The 17,140-nt window shown below is 40.2% G+C and overlaps 3 protein-coding genes across 5 annotated transcripts; 1 reads left to right on the top strand and 2 right to left on the bottom strand.

The window, feature by feature from the left end:
* Positions 1-737: 737 nt before the first annotated feature.
* pip4p2 (phosphatidylinositol-4,5-bisphosphate 4-phosphatase 2) lies at positions 738-10,258 on the bottom strand. Of its 2 annotated transcripts, none has more exons than XM_026348274.1 (7): positions 10,017-10,258; positions 6,190-6,314; positions 5,753-5,859; positions 5,438-5,561; positions 4,237-4,289; positions 2,400-2,490; positions 738-2,184 (listed from the first exon to the last, which is right to left on the bottom strand). In XM_026348274.1, exons 1-7 carry the CDS (start codon positions 10,120-10,122, stop codon positions 2,041-2,043), a joined length of 750 nt encoding a protein of 249 aa, XP_026204059.1. In that variant the 5' UTR covers positions 10,123-10,258; the 3' UTR covers positions 738-2,040. The 2 variants fall into 2 exon arrangements, with proteins under 2 accessions (XP_026204059.1, XP_026204058.1); XM_026348273.1 differs by having other exon boundaries at positions 6,190-6,338.
* A 1,761-nt stretch (positions 10,259-12,019) lies between these two features.
* si:ch211-57n23.1 lies at positions 12,020-15,423 on the top strand. Of its 2 annotated transcripts, none has more exons than XM_026348276.1 (3): positions 12,020-12,192; positions 12,887-13,429; positions 14,405-15,423. In XM_026348276.1, exons 2-3 carry the CDS (start codon positions 12,894-12,896, stop codon positions 14,544-14,546), a joined length of 678 nt encoding a protein of 225 aa, XP_026204061.1. In that variant the 5' UTR covers positions 12,020-12,192; positions 12,887-12,893; the 3' UTR covers positions 14,547-15,423. The 2 variants fall into 2 exon arrangements, with proteins under 2 accessions (XP_026204061.1, XP_026204060.1); XM_026348275.1 differs by having other exon boundaries at positions 12,021-12,192; positions 12,883-13,429.
* chrac1 (chromatin accessibility complex subunit 1) lies at positions 14,908-17,045 on the bottom strand. The gene is made up of 3 exons (XM_026348277.1): positions 16,816-17,045; positions 16,522-16,648; positions 14,908-15,940 (listed from the first exon to the last, which is right to left on the bottom strand). Exons 1-3 carry the CDS (start codon positions 16,972-16,974, stop codon positions 15,861-15,863), a joined length of 366 nt encoding a protein of 121 aa, XP_026204062.1. The 5' UTR covers positions 16,975-17,045; the 3' UTR covers positions 14,908-15,860.
* Between the last annotated feature and the right edge of the window lie 95 nt (positions 17,046-17,140).

The raw sequence follows: 17,140 nt of genomic DNA on the forward strand, positions 1-17,140 counted from the left end.
TTAGGTGTTAAATAATCATCTAAATCACACATTCTCATTTACCAAATAATAATGATGTTAAGAGCCAAATGTTGCTAAAAAACAATATAATAAATGCAAAATCCAAAATATAGTGATGCTAAAGAGTAAAGTGGCTTCTATACTAATAGGAACATTAGCTGTAAACTACATTTCCCATGTAAACTTGGGTTGGGGTTAGGGGGTTAGGGTATATTTATTCAAGCATTCAAGCATCAAGTACGTGACTTAATAGTACTCCACTGGAAGCAAATAATAAACATTATTTAAAATTTACTATAGGATAAAACGTATAAGCCCTAAGAGACTGATTGCTCTAAGAATCAATCCAGCTAAATTACTGATGTCAAATAAGGATTTTTAACTTTATTGAACTTACTAACCATACTCTTAATAACGTGAATGTGCAAATTTAGTTTTGCTTTTTCTGCAGAAATCTGAAATGTTTTGCTTTAGGCAAAAGTCCAGAGTATTAGCATAAAAATATACTTCATTTACCGAAAGTAATCAATCCTTTTTCAGTTCATGAAAACAAAATCCATTGCCCATTTTGCCCTTTTATTCTTGGTGCATAAACATCACTAATGTCGCAGATGGTAAAGGTGCAGCTAGTGTTACTGTTGCATAGTCAAAATAACTAGTAACAGAAACACACATCCTGTTTGTTTGACACTTGTCTGTGTCTTCACAAGTCAGATTAGTCCAAATAAGTGAAGAGACCAAAACATTTTTTGCATTTTATTGATAAATTATGATTTTTAAAAAGACCCACAAGCCATCTTTTCCTTCAATCTCACACTACAGTTTTCCAAGTACAGAATTTGAACTATGTACAAAGAGTATTTTAATATTATTTTCTGCTTTGTCATCATCATCATTATCATCATCACATTCAAAACAAGGTTAGAAGTTTGTGCGCCCACTGGTCAAGGTCTAGGATGCTGCGTTCGCGTACAGAGAAGTTAGTTAGCACAGTAAGTTCACTGCAGGTTGGAGAGAGCGGCGATATAAGCGAGGAGGGTTTACATTCTAACTCACAGGCAGAAGGAGCAAAGACAGCAACATCATACACTTCAGCTACCTCTGTGAAAGAGAAAACACCATCACAGTGACTCAAGAAAAACAACATGCAAACATGAGTCACTGGGTTTTTGGGATTATTTTCCACGAGTGAGAAGGCAAAGAAAAGCAGCGAAGAAGACGGGGAGCTTCAAAATAACCAACCTCAAAGGTTTATTGCTGTAGTGAGTTAAAAGCTGCATGGCACAAAAAAAAACGTAACACTTCAATAAAATAAAATAGAGAAGCTCCTATTGATCTGATGCTATTCTTCTTCATGACTAACACTGGGCAGAAAAGTTGGCACGCATGGGTATTTAGAGAGGATTTCTTTTACAGTTGATCATTTTGAGAGAGTTAAAATCATATAGCAATACTATGTCAGTGTACACGCAAGGTGAATGGTTACAATACAGTATGGATAGGCAGCTTTCTGAAACTGGAGTTTAACTAGCAGCAAAAACAACACATACAATTGCATATAATCGTAGTGCAATGGGCAAACTGTTCGTTTTGGTCTGGTCAGTAACAAAACAAATCAAGTGGGTACCACCACGTCAGTCGGGCTGCTGGAAAACAACAAAAAGGTTCAGAAAGACCATTCATTCTTAAATCAACCCGAGAGACAGCTAATCTTGGCATTCATCAAGAAAAATCTTCTTAAGTTCCCGATTCTGTGATTCGGAGGATTCTGCGAAACCACGACAGGATCGATCGACATACAATAGATTTGTTCAGCCAGTCAAAAACATTCACAGCAGGATGCACCTCCGACATGCACCTGTTCAAACACACACAGCACCTCTTCAACACACTCCTCCTGCCCAGAAACGCTCTGCAGACGACCCGCTCTACTGAACACGACCAGTTTAAGATCTTTGAGAACAAGATGGAAAAACTAAATGTGGGGTTTGTTCTTTCAGCCGTCGCAGGGCTGTTGTGTGTGTGTGTGTGGAGCCCAGGCTAGGCGAAGCTGTTCTCCGGGTAGCTGACTTTGATAGCACCCCAGTAGCAGGCTCGTATCAGACAGATGAGGCCCAGCAGGTAGGCGAACGCCCAGGACACGTAGGTGGCATTGTAACGACTGGCAAAGTCCCGAGTACCGACCTGTTAGCACAGAGCAGAGAAAGAGAGGTAGGGGGAAAAATTAATAAATTTTTCAATTAATTCAATTAAATTTTTTGATTAAAAACTTACTTTAGTGCATTCAAATAATGTGCTGATATATATATATATATATATATATATATATATATATATATATATATATATATATATATATATATATATATATATATAAACAACAGAAAGTCTGTACTTACTGTTAAACCCACTCCAATGAAAATGCAGATCATTCCTATAGTTATATAAGCACAACAGCGCCTCCTAGGGAGCGCACTGCCTACAGAGGATCTGTAAATAAACATCAAGTAAATAAGAAATGGTTAAATTAGAGAATACATTTTAATCATGTGTCCTGGGAGAAATTTCATCTATGATTATATGGATATGAAAAATTAAACTGCAGACGTTATCAGAAATCCCTAACGCCAATGTTTGTGAACTGTTTTGTTTTGTGTCCAGTTCTTATAATGAGCCCGATCATTTCTTTGTCCCCTTCTTTTCCTCACTCCACAGCACCCCGACAATCTTTTGAGGCAAGACATTTCTAACTTCCCCTTTTTAAGTAACACATGAAAGTGCCTGAGGCCCCTCACATGCGCAGCTCCCAACAACTGTTTCAGCTCCATCCCAGTCAACGGCTCCTCAGCACCACACTGTCCTTTTTTTAAAAAATGTGTTTCACTGCTACTTCACTTTCCTCCCCCTCTCTCTTCTCACATGCTTCTCATGTGACGGGACTCAAGCATTCTTGAGGAATCACTGGTATTCAGATGGCTTAAGGGGAGGCCGATCACCTGATCACATCTTGTTTTCAACGATTCCTCTTTGTTTGCACTCATAACGCCTGACAATCTCATTTCTGATGACCTGTGATCCTATATGGGGCCTATTTTTGAATCTCTAATTAAGTTGCTCCATCTACCGCCATCTAAAACAAAACAACATTACTTGCAGAACTAATCAAACATGATCTGCTCTTGGCCCGACTGAGAAATGCAGAGAGAGGTTAAGAATTAGATGTACATGAACCACAGTTTCCTTGGAAATGTGCTCTCTCACATCAGTGGTATCAGTTCCTTATGAGAATTACAGAAAAATATCAAAACAGGACACCAAAGAATCTCAGCCATCACTGTCTGAACTTCTGTTATCAGGTAGAGAGGAAGTTCAGGAGAGAGATAAGTCAGAAGGCGAGAGACGTGGGGACAAACAAAGACATATGAAAAATCTTTGCACAAAGAAAATTGAAGGGCTTTCTTGTTAAAGAGGAAAGATTATAAACCACTTTATGCGTTACGGCTCATCACACAATAACTCCCCAGTCCCTTTTTATTTTCTTGTTTATTGTGGTTATATAAAAACTGAACTTTCGGTTTCAGTTTTTATGTTTTTAAGCTTTAGCAGAAGAGAGAAAGTTATTTGGATATATATATAAATGTAATAAATTAACTGTCAAAATAGGAAATACTGGCATAAAATAAATATCATTTCATGAAATGAAATATAATTAAATATATTGAAATATATGGCAGAAGAAGTTACAGGTGCAGGTAAGATCTGGACAGACACAGACGTATAGAAAACTATAGCTGCCTCCTGCTCAGATACTTTCCATATCATCACTTCCATACTGCCTCCCAGCACTCTTCAACCCTGTGACCCTCTTACCACATTAACATTACAGTCCATGTATTGAGGGCAAGCTTTAATTCCTGTCACACGTCTAGATTAGTCTCCATTACCTCCTCTCCCCCCTTTTTTCCCAAGAACTACAAAGTCCAGGTCAGCGTCTGACCATAAAGACTTTATCCATAAAGTAAGCACTTAAAAATGACTCCAGCAACAATTACAAGAAGGCTGGGAGTTCATGTTTTTACATGGATAACAAGTGTTTTCTTTCTCACTTTGTTGTAGAAAATTTCCCACTATTACCATGACAACTAACCATTTAATAAACATCTCATTTTTGTATAAGACGAACATGCAGATTCTTGAAACCTGCCTGTTTGTTAAATGAAAGCTTGAGGGACTTACATTTTTTTGCAGTGGGGACACTTTGCTAGCGTGTTAAACCGAAGCTCCATCCACTGTGAGGAAACAGAAAAAAAGAAGTGTTGTCATGTTTCAGCAGTGAGGTACGTGCACATGTGCTGCATGCTACAGATCTACTTTGACAAGATTCACTTGAAATTATTTTGAATTAAATGTTATGACGGTTTGAACATCTAAACGTATTATTTCTGTATTAGAAAAACATATTTTCAGGCTATGTTGATAAATTAACACTCAAAATTGTTCTAATATGTTAGTTGGGATTGTTTCCCCGAGGGTTGATGTTAAAAAGCAGTGTTATAAAACTGTATTCTACTGATAAAAGTTCAGTATGTGACTTTAGACACATGGCTTTAAAGAAGAGATGAACATTTTAGACACCATCTAGATTAAATCTATTTTTTACACACATAAAAATGTAATTTAACTGAATCTCTCTTCAAAGCCAGATGTACACAAAGTCATATTATCAGCAGCATAAATGAGGAGCAGGGTTAGGCTGTTGTTAATATGTCCACCAGTGTGACCAGCTTTCTCAACCTGTTGTTGTGCTGGGGGAGAGCCATCGCTGGGGAGGCCAGACATTGGCTGGGATGACCTGGCGTCCTCACTGCCCTACAGATGTCGCAAGCAACAACGCGCATTCGTTAAGAGGACAACACCACTGACATTCTGACCTGCGAGATGCTCAGAACCTCTGGTTGTGCATTTCAAGTTCTCCTCAACAAAAGGTGGCAGGAAGACAACTTTGTTAAAGTCTTGTGTAGCTACAGGTTAAAGGGTGAACTTAACGTCTTGTGGCTACTCTTCGATGAACTAGCATTTAGAAGGTCTGAAGAGCCACGCAAGGAAAGCAGACGTGTAGCAAACGCAGACATCAAGTTCTTTTAGAGAGAATCTCTAACATAAACGAGGTCTTAACTTCACCATATAAAAGACATACACATTTTCTTCACTACCAGCTCTGTAAATATACCATAAAACTATCATATAACACTGTCTGCCAGGGAAATACATCAAATTCCCATTTCACTTCAATTATTTTCTATCACTGAATGTGTTGAGAACATCCTGAAGCTCTCAACGTCGTTAATATGCACGTACCAACAACAGCGCAGCAACAACAGTCTGCACAAACATCTCTGTGATTAATCAGATTGGTGGTCCTGGTAGTTTTACGTACTAGGAAGGTGTTACCACAGTGACCACAGACCACCCTCATCCCTTCGGGTTGGATGGGCAGTGCTGGCTGCGCCGGCTGCTCCTCTGGAATCACCATCACCGGGCTTAGGTTGATGATGCGTCTGCTGTCAGAGGAACCAAAAGACAGATCATCGAACGATCTTAACAGAGCCAGAAGAGGATCAGATGTTTCTGATCATGTCAAAGTGAAAAGCTTGGAGCCTAATATTTTGAGTTGTCTTTTTTACAAAATGTTGTTAGTGTTAAATGCTTTGGAAGAGAAGCAAATGAATGAACTTGTCCATGTGTCGCCTACCAGTTTGGTCGAGGACATCCTATTCTCCTGGATGTGTCTTTACAGATGAGCAAGCAGTTACAAGGACACCTCACATACTTCTTCCCTGTTGGGGGGTTCTTGATGGGCTGGAAGATAAACATAATAAAATAAACTCACTGAAAACTGCCAGTTTGGTGCAGAACATGAAAAACAGAAAAGAAGAGGATCAGCCGATTTAAAAACAATAAATGTGACACAGCGTAGTACAGCTGTATACAACAAAGAACTTTGCCTTTAAGCTATGAAATATACAACATATCAGCCACACATGCCCAAATCATGTGCTCTGTTAATAAGGGAATCATTTGTACGACCTCTGAGAGCTACCATGTCACACTTTGGGAGGGTGGGGGGTATTAGTGATGTCTGCACCAGTAATCAATTCTAAACCCGCCTCGACAGTGGCCTCCACTTACTGTAGCTTCATTGCAGACGGTGCATTTGACCACGTGCTGATGGAGCTTTCCATCCAGGTTGATAAGCGACTGGCATACGCGGCAGTTGATGACAGGCACTCCGCCGGCGTCGGGGCTGGCGATGGCTGTGTAAGGAGGAGGTAGTTCGGCTTTGAGAAAAGGAGGGCAAAGCACACAACACACAGCCGGCTGTTAATAGCATGCATCTATAAAACTTCATGAGCAAAAAAGGAAGACAAGTAACTGTGTGTTTTGTATGCAGACATATTTGGGCACGACATTTATTCAGTGTCAAAATCAAACATTTCATTCAAAATAAAATAAAATGTAATTAAATAAAATTAAATAACAAATAAATGTACAACTAAAATAAATGTTACCTAAAGGTTTAATTAAAATAATTTTTGTTAGTCAATTATGACCTAGTATGTAATACGTCTCAGCCTACAAACACAAATTGATCTTAAATGATCATATGCTCTGTCATCCTCCACGATGGGACTTTTTTAGTTTTACTTCTACCATTACTGTAAAGGAACCCATGACAGGCTGTGTACTGCTCTGACTGCTCAACATGTGACCTCTCTCTTCGTCAGGGGCCACTCTCTATGTTGAAGAAAGGAACAATGGGGTCTTCTTAGTGAAGTCATAAAGTCACTGCCCTCGCTGCCAAGCGGCAGGCAAAATTAACATATAGCACACAGTCTGAGTACAGGGTTGAACACTTTCAGCTGTTTTTTACTTTAAAGAAACATCTGCAGCTACGTTAAAATAACTTTAGCAGATACATTTCACTGAAGCCCTCGCGTGTGCAGTATAAAATTGACATTTGATTTACTTGTCCAGCTGTTAGAACAGTCGCACTGCCAGCTAATTGGGCCCACTAATGCCTGACCATTTTGGTTAAGAAACTTAAGATGCCAAGCCACTAATTAGTGTTTTACAATCCATAAACAAGTGTAATCAACATAATCAAATCTTGGTATTTACAGACTTACAGATTTTCTCTTTATGTCTCAAAGAACTACTGTGAACTAAACTAAAGTAGCCACTCAAATGAACTCTGTACTGTTTAATCCCACATTAACCTGGTGTAATTAGTCTGCATTCCTGTTTTTAAGGGCTTTAACATACTTAATATTTAGACCTGCAACAGTCACTACCTTTACTACAGTAGTACTCAAGCTGTAGACTCAAGATAAACTCTACAGACACGTTGGTGTTCTTTATATACATTACATGCACAGACCAACTGTTCAAACAATAAAATGTTAAAGATTTTTTGACAAATGCTAATTACAATCTGCCAGAATTATAAAGTCATCATCATGTTTTTTTGTTTTAATAGACAAACAATTCAACATTGTCAGTGTTCAATGTACAAATGTACACGCCTCTGATTTTAACAACAGCTGAAGTCTGCACAGGTAAAACCCGGGGCTAAAACCACGATTAGTCATTTGAAGCCATGTACTGTTTGAACTCATCTCACAGGACACACCTGTGTAACAAGAAGCACCTGTGAATGCTGTTGTTCTCTTCAAATCTCTGAGATCTCATCTTCTGTCAGTTGACTGAAACAATCGACCTCTTAGTATAACAATGGATACAGACATGTACATGACTCCAAATTATAATAGTGAGTGTTCACATCCACACTATACCCTCTTCTTAAGACATAGATTTGCTTACAACAGCCTCAACTTACATCCTGATCAACAACTTGAACTAAAACAGAGTCAGCACTTCTTAACTCTCCGTCTTCCATCACCAGCGTCCGGTCTCAGGAGATGCCTGTTCGTACTTGCTCCTCTCTGTCCTGTGTGCTCTGCAGTTGTCCTAATGCATATTTGAAACTGAATATAGGAGCTATAGGTTTTCACTAGCTGTCCTCGGAGCCGTAGGTAAGATGAGACGACGCTCCACTACAACCAGCAGTAACCACCACAATATCCAGCCGCCATCCTGTCCCAGCTGCTGCCATCAGGGATTGAATGGTTGTGGGAGCTGTGGTTTGTGGTGGTGTGGCTAAGTGAGCTACTGAGTTTATAATGTAGTTTACTGCATGTAGCATGAAATAAACATCTCTTTAGTGATAATGTCATTTTGTATTTTACTCATATTGTCAGCAAATCTTATGATAACACCACATATGCTGTGGACCATCTTGTGATCTAAGTAAGTGTTCTAATAATTAGCAGGACAAACTGTCAAGATTAAAACAGCTCTAATACTGACTTTTGTTGCAGTCATCTTTTTCCTGCCATTCAAGCACAAAAGCATCAAGCAGCTGGTGACAAAATCAAGAACCTCGACTAACAACTGAGCTGCAGTCAAGGTCATTGGTCCTCTCACCAACACCAAACTCAGTGATCAGTGGAGAAACAGCAAACAGGGCATCTCAGCTTGTTGCTGCTGATTAAAAACTGACGCGGACGACTCTGTTCATCAGATTAATGAGTCACGATTTGATGGACTAATTATTGTATCTTAGGGAAACATCTCGGTGTCAGTGTCATTAGCTCAAATGGATTCAACTTAAAAATTAGCTGATACCAAAAAAACAACACAAAACTGGAATTAGCTGTAATCAGAGTGTAAAGAGGGAGGGAGGAAAATATACAGACATTTGTACAGGGTGTTGCTCACGGCCCAGTGTTAAAGTCTTTATGATTAATCCGGTGGGGAAATATGAATTTGGCAAGATTAGACGAACTCAGAGCAACAAAACTGTCGCTCTCAACATTTGTTTTCTTGACATGAGCACTGAAATGCGTCTAAATGAGTATCAATAAAGACGGTCAATGAAATAAAAAGGTATAATCACAGATAACTACCACAGTGTATGAGGCAGACTTAATGTTCATGCATTGGAAGAGAAAATCCTGTCCATGGTCCTCTGACATGAGAATCAGATCAGGATGTTTTTATGGAAATAAATTAAAGCCTGCAGCAGAATCTCCTGCTAAATTTGCTAAAATGCACAATAAAGTGCTACAGAATTTGATCAGACAAAATTCAACCAAGGCCAGTCCTGACAGCAGCTAGGACACTGAGAGGTTAGAGGATTTATGAGCTGTAATAGCCCGGCTGGTTGAGCGTGTATGTATTGTGGTACTGTAACCTACATTCAGCTGTTTACTAAGCAAAACGCAGACAGACAGAGTCAGTTTTCTGACCACACATGTGCTTATTCCTTACTGTATGAAACACACACAAACATGCAGGACTAATCTAAGTATCTCAACAAGATCAGCACCAGATATTTGCTGTTCACAGTCCTATTTCCATATAAATGTGGAAACTGGCAGCTGTCATTTAGATCCCGTCGTGCTATTGATCTGGCCCCATGCAAAAATAAAAAATAAAAATAAAAAAAACAAAAAGGCCACATCTGGGGGTTTTGTTGATTTGCAGCTGGGACAAAAGGCTGCACGCCTGCGTTTATCTGCAATGGGTCATTTCTCCAGCATCAATCACCGACATTAAAGCCAACATTCACCGAGGTCTTGCAGGGCCACATCACGACTCACGTCTATTTTCGTGGAGATCCCAAACATTAAGGCCACAGTGAGTCGTGATGGAAGCATTTCTGCAGTAAAAACACCGGCTGCTGTTCTTGTAGGCCCCCTCTTCTCTAACCCACTGCTCCACTTCTCACAGGGGGAAGCTCCACCTTGTTCTTAGCTGTCGTTTGGTTTCCCACCGATGTCCTGGCCTTGCGCTGGACGCTCCTGCTGCGCTTTATTTACGCACTTGCACAAACTCGATACGCCCCGAAATGATTCAGCATGCAGGCGGCGGGGCTCTACATGTCGTGTGTTTACCTCGGGGACTTGAATCCTGCAGGTACGGGGGAGCAGTGGGGGTCACATTCTCGCTGTTGGGGCCCGACAGCAGCGGAGATCGCTCGTCCATGCCGTCGGAGGCCATGTCGGTAACCGTGACAAATGACGGGCAGAGGCGGAGGAACGGCTCCTGGCTGCACCGAGTCTCCACTCAGCACGGAGGAGCAGCCAGCGGCTGGGTGCTGGTGCCGAGTTGCTCCAGTCCAGCAGCCCCGGTGACGGCAGCCTGGAGGAGGAGGAGCTCCACGGTGCTCCCCGCCCCTCGGACGCAGGGCCCCGGGCATGGGCAGAGCCCCTGAGCTGTGGATGTGGAGCCAAACACACACACACACACACAGGACGCAGTGATGGAATTTAATTTGAAAAGACAAGAAACGGTGCTCGAGGTGTGAATTCACTTGATCTTGGAACACATGCACATACAGAGCTGCTAGGATTTAGGATCAGTGTGTAGAAAAGCTGTTGGGTTCCAAATGAGCAGATAAAATTCAGTTTAATGAGGAGTCAGTGGTGAAATCAAGCAGTTTCCAGTCATTGGCACTAGATGTCAGTGTAGGATTATTGTCTTATCAATTACAGACGACCAAAGCACAGCTACTCACTCACAAATGTCCATAAGTGAATTGTTCATAAGTATTTGGACATTCATTTGTATAAGGTTGGTGCTTTCATTCCTTTGACTGTGAGCTGCAGCACAGCAGATATGAAATTAGTAGTTTACAGAACTTACTAACAATTAAATAAATAAAAGAAGCACTTCTATTAAATTATAAAATATTTTTGGGAAGAACTTCATAGGAATTAATTTACCAGACAAAACACAGACTGATAAGCTGCTCTTTAACATATCGCATGAAGCAGGCATTATATAAGTAAGACTTATAGTTCACCCTTATTAAACTCCTATATTTCACCAACAAAAATCATAAGTCCTTTACAATGAGACCTCCGACAAAGAAATGGATTAAAATTTACCCCACAGACTTCAGAAAGTGACTTATACATATTACAAATAAACAAGCTCTGTGTAGTAAACAATGCTGTGTAAATTAAAACATTTTTATGGAACCTGGTAAAGCAAACATTGCAATAAAGTATAAAAAATACACAAATATGAAAGTTGGCACCTTAACCTTGGTCTCTCATTACCTTCAAAATCATAATGCTGCAGCAAAGATCCAATGCAAAACTGAGTCAAAGCATGACTTAAAACACAGTCACTGTCTGGTTATTGTAACTCGAAAAGTACTAATATCTTTGCAGAAAGGACTGTGGTGATGTGAAACAGCATTTCACAGTTCCTCCCTGTTCAGGAGTGACCAGGTTCACAGAGCCTGTTACAATTTATCCCAAAATGAACTGTACATATTTCAAGGTTGGTGTTGTGTGTCTCATGTCCACCCCACCCCCCAAAATTACAACACTCTGGGTTGTTTGTGCCAAAATTCATCTCCCATTCCTTGTTGCTTATGTCAGGATTTAAGCCTCAGGCTGTATAAATGTATTCCCTGGACATTCAAAAGAATCACTAAATAAACACAGATGGTGTAAATTAAACTCAAGTTTCTCCACCATGGGATAATTATGTTTCTATCCTTTAACAGCAGTAGCCTATATTTGTATATATATCAAACTGTTTCATCATGACTGAATGATGTCTGAGTGTTTTGAACTTGAAGCTGAGCCAAAATCAAGGCTGCTTATGTTCAGGACATTGTAAGATGGCTCATAAATTCCAGGACAATCACACCTGGACTCCTCCATAAACTCCAGTCACAAGGTCTGCAATCATAGTCTTTAGAGTCAAACAAATCTGTAAATTAAAATTTGAATTTACAAGTCTCAACAAATGTACAAAAGTAGAAAAAAAATGCCTGCATCTTTCCAGAAAGGCACTCAGGTTTGTTGTTGCGCGTAATTAGAGTTTCTCACCCGGTGTGCACGTCTATTTTAAATAATCTGGGGTAAATTTCCTTCATGTCCTCCAAACAGTCTGAAGGGAAATCTTTGCTCCCAGCTCTGCTGGCCAGTAAATAGTGATTCATATCGCATGTAACAGGCTGCAGCCAGCGACTCACTTTTTCCGACGACTTCAGGCACCAGACGAGCGTCGCAGCGCTCACAGACTACTTCGTCGCTGGGGTTTCTTTGCAAGGTAAGAACCTTTAAGCCCAGTCAACAAATGTGAATTTATTACCGTATTAAAGTGAAAATGATGTTTTTTCCATCGAGCCTAGTTGTTGCAGTGATTAGAAGTTGCGCTTTAAATTTGGGGCTCTGTTATTTTCCAAAACCTATTGTGCTGCAAAGTACCGTGAAGCAGCCAAAATGAAAATAAAACTTCCTGTAAGGAAAGGAAGAAATAAAATAAATCAATGCAGCAGTATTTTAGAGATGTATAAAATACTACCAAGTAAGTAATGTGTTCTAATTTGGCCAAAATGCATTGTAACTGCTGTTCTTTTGATTAAACGTAACATAATGTGTAGTTTTATTTTGAAAGAAAACCCCATGTTGGCCATATAGAAAGTTGTGTTCTTCACTTTTAAATAATTCTCCATATAAATCTTAGATACATGTGATCATTAAATACCTCACTTTTGCTTCCCAGCATAGGACGAACATGCACTAGTCTCTGTTTTGTTTTGGTAAGGGGAGACCCACTGTGTGAATAATAAGATAGCTTTGTTACGGGAAAAGGCCACAGTGGAAAAAGTAACTGTAATGTGCCAAGAAAATTGACTTTGCAGCCATTACAGCTGTTTGAGCTTGTTTGTGTTACACTATGAATCTGCTCCATTTTCCTAAAAGCCTGATACTGAAACCCTGACACTTTATGTTTCAGCCAGTTTGGAGATGCTCCAGGGGGCAGTGAGCAGGGCCGGGCTCTGCCTGTCCTGCTGCCTCCTGCTGGGGGTCCACTTCCCAGCAGAGGGAGCAGGATCAGCAGGACCCACTCCTATGTTTCCCTCTGAAGAACAGTCTGGAGAGGACTGGGAATGGGGCTCTGGATCATTTGTTCTGAACGTGCTCGACAGTTTTCCTGGTGATAGTCCCTTTGTTACAGAGACTCCAGGAACGCCAGTAAACTGCACCCAGCGGTTCTGGTTACCCCCTTCCTCTGCAATCTGCTGGGAAAATATAGCTGGGCCTGAAGAGTTTGCCAATTCTCGTCTGCTTGTTCTGCAGAACAGGGCTGCCCTGCAGGCTGTGTCCACCTCTAGCGGGGTAGAGGAAGGAGGGATTTCCTACAACCACCAAGCCAGAGAGGAGGTCCAAGGCATCCGCTCAGACCACCAGAGCGTGGTAGAAACTATGCAGACGATGGAGAAGGTGTTTGTCTCTCTAGAGGAAAAGAGGAAAGAGGGGAGGGAGCAGGGGGCGCTCACAAGGTGAGAAGTAGAAATGAGGACCAGATTGTATGTGTATCAGGTCTTCAGGTTGAACAACTTACAGGCTGTATGAAAATGATTATATTTTTGTTGTTAAGTGTAGTGTTTAGTGCCTTTAAGATGACAAGCATTAGGATAATGGATCGATGGATGAAAAAGGGGTAGAATTACTTTTTTTTTTTAAAGCATCAAACTCCCCAGCACAATTTTCACGATCATTTTTAAAAGGAGCATCAGCAGTCAGCATTTTAGCTTTAAAATTAATATCTCTTCACATCCATTTGACAAAACCTTAATCATAACACTACAGACGTTATCATAATTCAAACCATGCCCGTCCTAGCTAAGTAAAGTTTTGTGCCTGTAGCTGCAATTATACATCACTGTGCTGCGCCTGTAAAGCAAATGTATGTGGGAATAATTCAGAGACATTTGCATCAGTTTACAGATTGTCTTCCAGGGGCAGTGTCATTTTTCAGTTTTTATAACTCTTGAAATGAAGAATCAGTGTAATGAGGAAAAGTTAAAAGCCTGTGTGCTCACTTCAAAAAGACAAAACCCTTCCCCTTTTCTGACGCAATTGTTTTCTTTCCAGTTGAAAACTATGTCACAATACACAGCTTTGCCACCCCACTGAACAGTGGTAAGGCATTTACATTTCCAGTAAATACTACTTTATTATTAGTGAGAAAATAAGGAGCACTGGATCAGATTTTGTCTGGTCCAGACCTAATACTGATTGAAAGCCAAAAAAGGCAGAGTGGGAACACCATTCAGAAAAGCAGCTGAGTCACTGTACGTGTTTTCTAACAGTCATTCATCAGGACATCTGGAGACAAGGCCCCGGCCACTTTTAGCAGCAAACTATTAGCATTTAACTCAGTGCTGTTCTTCTGCTACATGTGAGACAAGATTAGAAGTAATGTGTTTAAATGAGTCAAGAAGATAATTACTCACAGCTTTCATCCCTTTCAGCATGAAGGAGCATCTTACCAACACGAAGGACGCCATCGATGGCAGAGAGCACATGACAAACCACCTCGAGAATCAGTTTTCCACTTTAGAGAAGACTCTGCTTAACATGCAGCTTAGACTGAACAAACTCATCCTACAGTGACAATGGCATGGATCCACTGCCTCTTCTTCTTTCTTTATAGCAAATATCTGCATGCTTAGGATTATGTAAGTCTGTAGCATGAGGACTTGATATGCACCGTATTTTGTCTTAAATACAGCTACTAAAGTAAAATGTGTAACCTGGAATTTGAAGAGATAAATAAACCTAATATTATCAGGGAGTTATGCAAATGTTAAATCCAGTTTTATACTGGCCCTTTGAAAATGTTCCACATGGAGATTTCATTATCATATCAACACTTGTTATTAAAATTAAACAGGACATTTAGTGAGTTGTTAATTTCACAAATTTGCAAACTGAATGTTCAAATGTCTGAGATAAAATACAATGCGCTACAAAATACATTTTAGACAGCACAAATCTTTATTTTCATATCAAATCTAAACAACCAATTTGTAAATAAATGACAATGATGCTTAGTAAGGTGGTTAGTTTTATACACCTCAAATATTGACGTGTTTCAATGTGAATTTTCATTTGGAAAGATACGGCATGCTCAGTTTCTTTGTAATTACGCTAACAGAGGTATTTGTACGTTTACTTAGATCAAACAACTTTCAAGTATTTCTACTCACAACTCAAGCATGTTTGTAAAACTACAGTATGGCATATAAATTAAAATCTGAAAAATCAGTAAATTTCACTTTGAAAGCAGCATCTCTGAAATTAAGTGTTAACCCAATCTTATTTTAAAGGGGGATAATAGCTCAGTAGCTCAGCCATCTGTGCTGCAGATGTGTGGAATGGACTTTATCTTGGTCTGTTACATGGAGGTAAGAGAAAACTATTTGTCCTCCAGATATTTGTGGATGAAAAACAAGAGTGATATTGATGATACTGCTTCAAGAAAATCTTCGAAGATTGTCTAGATTAATGGGCAACATGCAAAATCATTCTTAAATCATAACATGTTCAAAATGTAATATTCAAGTGCATCAACACAGTACGTTTGTTTGTCTTTCAAAGGTCAGAAATTCTGCGGGAAAGTTCAGGAATGAATCTGAGGCTGATTTGTTTATACTGTTATTACAATATTTAACTTGCTGGCATGAGTTTTTTATCATAAGTTTATGGTACAACTTCTATGTTCTTCTAAGTCCCTGTGTTTTTGAGTTTAAAGTTGATTTTGAAGTCTTCACCTGATTTCACAGCAGCACTGTGTGGCTTTTCTCTGACCTTCATCATGAGCCATGCAGTTGAACACAGTGTAAAAAGCACTGAGTCACTTTGCTGTCAGTGAAAGGCAGAATGTGAATAGTTGATAACAGCTGTTGACATATGAAATGCATCTTTTTAAAAGTCAGCGTCCTCCTCTTGCATTTGCTCCAAAGACTTGAGGTAATCTCGAGCCAAGATCTTCTTAGGCAGAATATCTGTCAGTTAAAAAGAGATGATTACACTATGGTAAACACGTTACCACATCACACCATCACTGCTATGAAGGCAAAAAACACATCCAAGACCTATTCCAAATGCCTGAATTAGATTATCAAGCTAACTGTATTTCCATGGGTGATGTATGAATCTACGGTGAAGAAGTGATTTAATTATAACAGGTTCATGAAAATGCACAGCAAAGAAGTATGAAGTATCAGAAAGCAGAAATACTCCAGTATAAGTACCTCAAAATGTAACTACACTACACACACTATATACTTAGCGAGTTCCCAACACTGTATGAGGATTTGCAGCCTTTCCTTCAGTTCATTTTAACTATTATTTGAACTGATTTACATATAGAAGCCTTCTTTGTAATAGACTGTTTTCACAGTGTGGTATTAGTACTGGAATATGAGTACTTCCTCTACTACTGCTGGAACTGACTGTATACTATTAGTAAGAAGAACCCTAACTTAGTTAGCTGGGTTCCGGGTTACAGTGGTGTTTCAGTGATAAAGGGCCAGTGTGGCCAACATGAAGTCCCTGCAGGTCTGTGACTGCAGCTGGGTCCCACCTGTGAGGAAGTGGAAGGTCTCGGTCTCCTCTGCGGTGTTAGCCAGGTCGCTGTAGGACAGGGTGTTAGTCTCCTTCCCGGAGCCGTTGTTGAACGAAGACACAGCCAGGTGCTGAACAAACAGCTCCTTCAACAACAACAAGACAAGAGCAAAAGCAAAAGCAAAGCTGAAACTCGAACACACAAGCTGGAGCAGCTACAGCTACAGTGATCCCCGAAGCTAACGCTGCTAATCCCAGCTAGCTGCAGCTGATTAACGAGCCGATGGTAAATGAGTGAAATGCGGCGTCTTACTGTCGCCTTGGTGGTGAGAAACAGAGCGTCCTGGTTGATGCTGGACACATCAGGGGAGCTCTTCATGATCAGCCTCACTCTGGAAATCGGGAGCGAGATTGACTTTTTGCTACTTGACGTTTGGTCGTCTTTGTCAGGGTTGTTTTGAGACATCTTCATGAGGACAAGGCGGTAGACAGGAGGAACTTCAAGTATTGTTTTGAACAGTGACGACTTTCTTCTTCTGCAGCCTGATGATAAACGTTTAGCTGGATTACTGCCCCCTGCTGGACAGGAGGAGCTTCAGCTCATGACTGAGAAGGACACACATGAAAAGTGCCTAAAA

This window comes from Anabas testudineus, chromosome 11 (genome assembly GCF_900324465.2).
Source record: "Anabas testudineus chromosome 11, fAnaTes1.2, whole genome shotgun sequence".
In the NCBI taxonomy this organism is placed as follows: Eukaryota; Metazoa; Chordata; class Actinopteri; order Anabantiformes; family Anabantidae; genus Anabas; species Anabas testudineus.

Coding starts and splice junctions, on each gene's coding strand:
- chrac1 (XM_026348277.1), bottom strand. CDS start 16,974: ATGAAGATGTCTCAAAACAACCCTGACAAAGACGACCAAACGTCAAGT. Junction 16,649..16,815: donor TTCTCACCACCAAGGCGACA/GTAAGACGCCGC, acceptor TTGTTGTTGAAG/GAGCTGTTTGTTCAGCACCT. Junction 15,941..16,521: donor GACCTTCCACTTCCTCACAG/GTGGGACCCAGC, acceptor TTTAACTGACAG/ATATTCTGCCTAAGAAGATC.
- si:ch211-57n23.1 (XM_026348276.1), top strand. CDS start 12,894: ATGCTCCAGGGGGCAGTGAGCAGGGCCGGGCTCTGCCTGTCCTGCTGC. Junction 13,430..14,404: donor GAGCAGGGGGCGCTCACAAG/GTGAGAAGTAGA, acceptor CATCCCTTTCAG/CATGAAGGAGCATCTTACCA.
- pip4p2 (XM_026348273.1), bottom strand. CDS start 10,122: ATGGCCTCCGACGGCATGGACGAGCGATCTCCGCTGCTGTCGGGCCCC. Junction 5,860..6,189: donor CCGTCTGCAATGAAGCTACA/GTAAGTGGAGGC, acceptor TTTATCTTCCAG/CCCATCAAGAACCCCCCAAC. Junction 2,491..4,236: donor TGTCCCCACTGCAAAAAAAT/GTAAGTCCCTCA, acceptor GTTTATTTACAG/ATCCTCTGTAGGCAGTGCGC.